At 49.6% G+C, this 8164-nt stretch overlaps 1 protein-coding gene across 1 annotated transcript in view; it reads right to left on the bottom strand.

Moving 5' to 3' along the window:
* The window catches only part of Def6 (DEF6 guanine nucleotide exchange factor), a 21796-nt gene that overhangs the window by 4753 nt on the left and 8879 nt on the right, over window positions 1-8164 (bottom strand). Inside the window, exons 2-6 of the mRNA XM_010605395.2 lie at window positions 7272-7412; window positions 6521-6706; window positions 4800-5036; window positions 4576-4722; window positions 3-24 (exon numbers count right to left, since the gene is read on the bottom strand). Coding sequence (XP_010603697.1) covers window positions 3-24; window positions 4576-4722; window positions 4800-5036; window positions 6521-6706; window positions 7272-7412 — 733 coding nt within the window. The remainder of the gene's footprint in view (window positions 1-2; window positions 25-4575; window positions 4723-4799; window positions 5037-6520; window positions 6707-7271; window positions 7413-8164) is intronic.

Here is an 8164-nt window from a genome sequence, read left to right as displayed (position 1 = left end):
CTTCCCGTCGCGGTCCGGCAGCACCTGGGAGAGGCGGGTGGCCCCGCAGGCTGAGGTCAGGGCCACAGCTGGTCCCGGTGGCCTCCACAGGGCCAAACGCATAGCACATGCTTGAACACTTCCATCGACAGGGGCCTCACTACCTACAACCGCTCATTTCCAATGGCCCTGCCTGGGGTGAAAGTTCATTTGTTCCACAGGAGTTGAGCATCTACTAAATGCTAGTCCTGGCTCTGGGGATTTGGGATGCTGAGTTTGGGATCACAGAGCAGCTGCCACACACTGAGCTTCTTATGTTCTAGTGTCTGTACAAGTGATTTTTCCCCTGAGGCAAGGTCTTACTATGTAAGACCTTACTGTGCTCAAATTCACAGCAATCCTCCCGCCTCAGCCTCCTGATTGTTGGGCTCACATCATGAGCCACCACACCTGGCTTCATTTTACCACGACCCCCACACCTTTGCCAGGCAGGCTTATTAGCTCCCCTTTACAGAGGAAGAGATTGAGGCTCTGTGAGCCCCAGAACTTGTCTAACCCACCATGCCTGTTAAGGAAGCTGGGTGTTCTGCCTAGATCTTTTCTGTATGTGACAAAAATAGACAGAGCCTAGGGTGGCTATAACGGTAATTTAAAAAATAAAATAGCCAAGTTGCTAAGGATGTACAAAAATTGAAATCCTTATACATGAGATACAAAATAATATAGCTGCTGAAGAAAACTGTGACAGTTCTTCCAAAAGTTAGAATTACCATTTGATCCCATAATTCTGCTGCTAGGATGTATTCACGCAGCAGCAATGAAAACATATCCACACAGAAACTTGCCCATAGCGGCATTGTTCACAACAGCGAATAGGTGGGAACAACTGTAATATCCATCAACAGGTAAATAAACCAAATGTGGTATATCCATACAATGGAATATTATTCAGCCTTAAAAATGAATGAAATTCAGATACATTCTACAATATAGATAAGGCTTGGAAACATTATGCTTAGTGAAAGAAGCCAGACACAAGAGGACAACTACTGTATAATTTCATTAATATAAAGTGCCTAGGATAGATTCATAGAGACAGGAAGTAAAATAGAGGCTACCAGGGCTCAGGAGATGGAGGGATGAGGATTATTACTCAGTGGGGAGTTTCTGTGTGGATGATGAAAGTTTTGGAAATAAGTGGTGAGGGTTGCACAATATTGTCAAGGTACTTTCTGCCACTGAATAAACACTTAAAATGGTTAAAATGGCAAATTTCATGTCTGTTTAAAATACTGTTATTTTATAGCTTTAAAAAACCCCCCACCAAACAAAACACTGAAGGAATCAACCTAATCAAGGAAGCGAAAGACTTCTACAGTGAAAATTACAGAACACTAAAGAAATTGAAGAAGAGCACATCAGGAGGTGGAAAGACAGGCCCCTCTGTTCGTGGACTGGAAGAATTAGTGTTGTTAAAGTGGCCATATCACCAAAAGTGATTTACAGATTTGATGCAGTCCTCAAAATTCCAATGACATGCTTTACAAAACTAGAAAAAAAAATCCTAAAATTCAGTGGAAAAAACCAAAAGATTCAGAAAAGCCAAAGCAACCCTAATCAAAAAGACCAAAGCTAGAGACATCACAATACCCAAATTTATTTGTTGTTTTTGATACCGGGGATCAAAGTAGGGACTTTGCACTTGCAAGCCAGTTGACAGTACCACTAAGCTAATCCCCAGCCCTACCTACTTTTAAATTTTGCTACAAAACCATAGTAACAACAACAAAAAGCAGGAATGGTACAGGCACAAAAAATGAACACCTAGTAGAAGATCACAGAAGATACTTTTAAAAAACACATAACTACAGCCAACTGATTCTTGACAAAGGGGCCAAAAAACATACATAGGAGAAAGGACAGCCTCTTTAAAAATTGAGGTGGAAAACCTGGATATTGTGATGTAGAAGGTTTAAACTAGATCCATATCTCTCACCCTGAACAAAAATCAATTCAAAATGGGTCCAAACCTAGGTATAAGACCTGAAACTTTGAAACTGCTGGAAGAAAGCTAGGGAAAACATTGGAAGTCACAGGCACAGGGAAAGACTTCCTGAATGGGACTCCAATAGTACAGGAAGTAATAGTAAGAATCAACAAATGAGACCATAGCAAATTAAAATTTCTGAGCTGGGTGTGGTGGTGCATGTTGGTAATCCCAGAAATCTGAGAGGCTGAGACAGGAGGATCACAAATTCAAGTCCAGAGTTCCTGCACATCAAAGGAAACTACCAAGAGTGAAAAACAGTCTACAAAATGGGGGAAATTTTTTTCCAGCTACTCTAAAGCAGTGAGAGGATTAATACCTAGTATTTATAAAGAACTCAAAACCAAAACACCCAAATAGCTCAATCAAAAAGTAGGAGAATAGGGGCCGGGGATTTAGCTCAGTGGTTCGGTGGCCTACCTTGCAAGTGCAAGGACCTGAGTTCAATCCCCGGTACCAAAAAATAAAAACAAAAAGAAGTAAGAGAATAAACACACTTTTCAAAAGAAGTGCAATGGTCAATAAGTACATGAAACAATGTTCAACATCTGTAGCCATTAGGGAAATGCAAAGCAAAGCGTCATAAAATAAACTGGGTGTGGTGGCCCACACAGGTAATCCAGCTCCTCTGTGGGGGGTGTGGCGGGGGCTGAGGCAGGAGGGTCACAAATTAAAATCCAGCTTGGGCAAAGTTTCAACCTAGTGGAAACCTTGTATCTAAAGAAAAAGTAAAAGATGGCTGAGGATCAATCCCCAATGCAAAAACCCTCAGCTCAATTAAAAAAAAAAAAAAAACCTAAACTGAGATTTTATCTCACCTCAATCAGAATTGCTATCATCAAGAATATAAAAAGAAAGCCAGGCATGGTGGTGCCTGCCTGCAATCCCAGCATTTGGGAGGCTGAGGCAGGAGGATCTCTGTGAGTTCGAGACCATCCTGGGCTACATAATGAGTTCCAGGTAAGTCTCAACTACATAGTGAGACCCTGTCTCAAAAAAAAAAAAAAAAAAAAAAAAAAAGAATAGAAAAAGAAGGTGGTGTACGCCTTTAATCCCAGCACTTGGGAGGTTGAGGCAGGAGGATTGCTGTGAGTTTGAGGCCAGCCTGGGCGGGTGGATTCAAACCCATCCTGAACTACATAGTGAGACGCTGTCTCAAAAAGACATATATACTGACACACACAATTCACAATTCCAGCACTAAGAAGGCTGCGACAGGAGGATTGTTACAAGTTCAGGGTCACTCTGGGCTGCATAGTGAGTGCAAGACCAGTCTGAACTATAGAGCTAGACTTTGTTTCAAAAAACTAATCAACCAACCAACCAACCAAACAAACAAAAACTATAAAACTACCTCATGAGCCTGCTGTATCACTCCTTGGTATACTAAAGTTAGCTTACCATAAGGATAGCTGCAAACCTGTGTCTATTACAGTACAACCCATGATAGACAAAATATGAACCCAGCTAAGTACCCATTAATAGATGAATGGAGTTTTTAAAATGTTGTCTGTATACACGATGGAATATTATTCAGCCAAATGGCTGTAAGTAGATGTCATCATGCTAAACAAAATAAGTGAGACTCAGAAAGACAAGTATCAGGCTGGGAATTTAACTCAGTGGCCTGGCTGCCTGCCTCACAAGTGCAAGGTCCCAAGTTCGATCCCCAGTACCAAAAAAAAAAAAAAGAAAGAAAGAAAGAAAGGACTACAAATATAGCTCAGTACAAAGGCCCTGGGTTCAATTCCTAGTACCATAAGAAAAAAAAAGACAAAGATCACATGGTTTCCCTAGTATATGGAATCATTAAAAAAAAAAAGATGGCATGAAAGTAGAAAGGAGGCTATTATTACACAAGAGGAAGGAAATAAGGGAGAGCAAGGCGTGGATATGACCTTATGTGCATGTACGAAAATACCACACTGAAGCCAGGCGTGGTGCTGCACACCTGTCATCCTAGCACTCGGGAGGCCGAGGCAGGAGGATTGATGTGAGTTCGAGACCAGCCTGGGCTACACAGTGAGTTCTAAGTCAGTCTCAACTACATAGTGAGACCCTTCCTCAAACAAACAAACAAACAAACAAACAAAAAAGAAAAAGAAAAAAGAAAATACCACACTGAAACCCAGTACTTTGGTAAAATTATAATAGACATTAATAAAAATATATTTTAAAAATACTGTTGTTTTAAGCCTCTAAAATAATAAGAAACAGACCAGGGGAGGCGAAGGGTGGGGAGAGGGGAGATAGAGAAGAGCAAGGCCCAGAGTGATCAGAGAGAATCCCAGGGAAGAAGGGCCTCTTACAGGGAGTTTCTAAGAGGATTTGCTGTGAAGGGAAGGCACCACCCCTCCCTTCTCAAATATTCAGCAGAACCCACCTTGTTCACCAATGACATCGGGCTTTGATTTGCAGCTTTAGTTCTTTTAAAGCCAGATGCGGAGGGGAGCGCCCCGAGCCCCAGGTGTTCCCGAGCTGGGGGACTCCGCTCCCACACCCGCCTCCCGCCCCTGCGCACCCACCCTGGGGCCCGGCTGGGTCCTCACCTCCACACAGCACTGTGCGTCCAGCGGGATGGTGCCTCTCTTCTCCTTGCACTCCTCGCTCCCAAAGTAGCACAGGCAGCTGGGCTGCAGCTGGAACCAGCGCTCGGTCCAGTTCCTCCTCAGCTGTCCTCGCTTCCACAGGTAGCCCTGCCGGCCACAGCCAGTCAGCAGCCCCCGGGGCCCCGCCGCCCTCCTGCGCCCTCCCCTCCCGCCCGGTGGCCCACCTGCTTCAGGACGTCCTGGATGAGCTCCTGGTAGACCTCGTGGATGGCCATGCTGAGGGTGTCCTGCCCTACGCCCCTCAGACAGCGGCCCGAGTTGAAGAGCTCCAGGAACTGCCAAACGCTGAGCCCCCCGGTGGCCTGGGCCGCCTGGGCCTCCTGGGCCAGCAGCTCCTCGAGCTCGCCCAAGCCCAGCTCCAGGCTCATGCTGCTGAGCACCTTCTTCACCAGGTATTCCACCTGGAGGGGAGAAGGGAGGCCGGGTGAGCACAGCGGGCTGCGCCGGCACCAACGCCAGGGGCACTCCGTGCGGCTCCCACTGCCTGGCCAAAGGGGATGAGGGACAGGGGCTTGGGAGGGGGCCCTGGAGCTTCCACTCCAATTCAAGCAACCTCACCCCTTCGCAGCCAGTCTCATTCCGCTTGCCTTGAATTATGGTAGGCTGTAGAGGGGCGCTCAGAGCCGGGGCCAGGCAGAGGCAGCGAATCAGTGTCAGAGGAGGCACAAGAGCCCACTCATCCGATACCCTCACTTCGCAGATGACGAAGGCAAGGCCCAAAGGGGGCAGTGACTTGCTCTAAATCACAGAGCAATGTGGGGCAGCCAGAACTCCATTTGGATCTCCGGATTCCCATTCCAGTCTTTATTCCAAAGCCCAGTCCCTAACCCTGGGAATCCTTCCCTTGCAGGAGGGCAAGGGGGTTGGGGGTGGAGGTAAGCAGGGCAGGGACAGGAAACCCATACAGAGGAACAGGAAGTGGTGGTTGGGGTACATCCTGCTGCTGTGTACTCTCACTGCACGTTGATCTCAGCACCAAGAAGCCTCCTGGCCTCTGAGAGGCCACCTGGCCCAGATTGCTGGGATCTGCCAGCGTGCCCGTGTTCCTCTCCTGCCAGCAGCTCCTTGGGAAACTCTTTAGGACACTTATCCTGGGGACCCCCGGGTCTCAGCTGGGGTTTAGTGGAGGACATCAGCTCAGGGCTCAAGTGGCTCCCCCCAACAGAAGCGGTGAGACACTCACCAGGACTTCTCGTGAACAGCTTCCCTGGGTGCCCTACTCCAATGACCTAAATTCACCCTGGCGCCACCAGAGGACCGGAGTCAGAGCAGGCTGGGTGGTGGGGGTGAGGAGGGAGGGTGCAGGTGGGCAGGAAAGGGCTACTCTGGCTTCACCCATGAACTGAGGAGGTGGGGGCCAGATTCTTGGCATCTCTTCTGAGGATTCCCCCTCTCTGGAGACTGGCACTACATCTGCCTTGGTTCTCCATGAAGAAAAGACAGATAGGGACCTTCCAGAGCCAGGCACAGAGGGACTTGGGTGCCCACCCTGCGTAGCTGGGAGCTACTTCCGGTCTCAGAAAGGTCTCCCTTCTCCTTATAAAGCACTCCCCTAGACTACCACAGTGCCTAAAGTGCCACCATTTGATCTCAACTAGTGTCATTTTTAAACTGCTCGGCGATAGCAGGCATTTACCCTTCTGCTTAGCAGTCTGAGGTCATTTTCCTCCCCTGAGCTCTAGCAGAACTGGACAGAAGTCATTTTGGTTCTTCTGGAGCAACGAACAGCTGCTCTGATATGAGCAGTTCCAGGTGTACAGAGACGGCTGGTGGGGACAGATACCAGGGCGGGGAGACAGTGAAGAAAGGGGATGTGGCCTTTCTCATGGTTTTGCTCCGTCTTGGCCCCGAGTGACTCAGTCCCTGAGTCTGTCGTCACCCTCACCTCATCAGGAACCATGATCAGTGGGTACTTGTCCTCAGACAGGAAGTTGAAGAGGCACCAGAGGCGGAAGGCATCCTGACTGGAGAGCACGCTGTTCCCGTTGCTATCTGCTCGGTAGTTCTTCTTGGCTGTCAGCGTCCAGCACAGCTCATCGAAGTTCTCTTTAACGAAAGCCCCCTCCTCCACCTGCCACCAGGCCTGCATGTCAGCCCGCCGCCCCTTCCCTGCTCCAGGACCAAATGAGGCTTCCTCGTGGTTTTCTGGGTTCATCTATGTCCCTGCTCTCCACCCTGCCAAGCTTAGGCCAAATGTGAGGCATCCCTGAGCGGATAACCAGGTAACTAGCTGGTTCCAAATCCCAATCCCCCCAACACACCCACCGCCACCCAACAGGGAAAGGAGAGGGACCTGGGGAGGAGCGGACAGCCAAGGAGAAGCTGGGAAGACCGTGCCAGGAGAGAGGAGCAGGGGACGTTGCAGCTGCAAGCTGGGGAAGCCTCAGCAGGGAGGGCAGAAGGTTACAGGAAGGGTGAGACCCAGAGGAGGTGAGGGACACTGATGGGGAGCTCAGGGACCCAGAAGGGGACGGGTGGCTGATGTGAGGGGTGCGGATGGGAGAGGAGGGATGGACAGAGCAGGCAGAAGCGAGCGTGTGCTGGGAGGAGGGAGGACTTGGAGTAGCAGGGCACTGGGGTGCTGGCCCGGCTGGGGAAGAGGGGAGAGCCCAGGAGCGACCCCCAGGTGGCCCCACCTTGTCCAGGATGTACTTGTTGAGGTAGGGCATATAGCCCTGGCTGGACACTGGGCCGTCATCGTCATCTCGGAAGTGCTCCTCCAGGGCCACGGGGTCGTGCGGGATGTGCAGGACCGTGTACAGGTTGTGGGACAGCACCTGAGACAGGGTACGGTTTGCCTCCCTGCACCACAACCGAAGGTGGGCCAGGGACAGCGCCCACCTCCCCGCTCCTTCCCACCCCACCCTGGCTGAGCGCACTGGACACACAGTTCAGTTCACGATAATGACGGCGTGTGCACCTACGGTGTGCCAGGCACTGAGTTCTGTCACCTCCTGGACAACCGCTCATAACCCCATCTTACAGATGCAAAACATCTGAGCCGTTTCTGAGCTGCAGAGCCAGCAGAGCTGGGATGCAAACGCCGGCGACTGTACTCTTAACCATTTTATCAGATGTCAGTGAACTCCTACACACAAGGACACTGCAGGTCACGGGACCTGGTAACTTGCCCAAGGACCACAGGGAGGAGAGCTGGGGATTCCGGTCCAGCTCTGTCAGCCTCCAAAGCCTGAGCGTTTCCAGCACCGCTGGGCTATTGGCATCGACCTTGAACTTATCATTTCCAACAGACTCGGTCTTTAGGCTGCAGTGTGTCCAGTGCCAGGGTGTGTCTGATCTGGGAAAGGCCGCTTGGAATATCAAAGGGAACTAGACACAGGGGCACAGGCCTGTAATGCCAGCACCTTGGTAAGCTGAGGCAAGAGGATCACAAGTTCAAGCCCAGCCTGGACAACTTAGTGAGACCCTGTCCCAAAATATATAATAAAAAAGGGCTGGGATGTAGCTCAATGGGAAGGTCCTGGGTTCAATCCCCAGTGCCATCAAAAAAAAAAAAAAAAAAAAAAAA

Source organism: Fukomys damarensis, unplaced genomic scaffold, assembly GCF_012274545.1.
Source record: "Fukomys damarensis isolate Sample0158 unplaced genomic scaffold, DMR_v1.0_HiC HiC_scaffold_20, whole genome shotgun sequence".
NCBI classification, from domain to species: domain Eukaryota; kingdom Metazoa; phylum Chordata; class Mammalia; order Rodentia; family Bathyergidae; genus Fukomys; species Fukomys damarensis.
The sequence above is the reverse complement of the archived record's forward strand: the minus strand, read 5'-3'. Positions and strand labels throughout refer to the sequence as shown.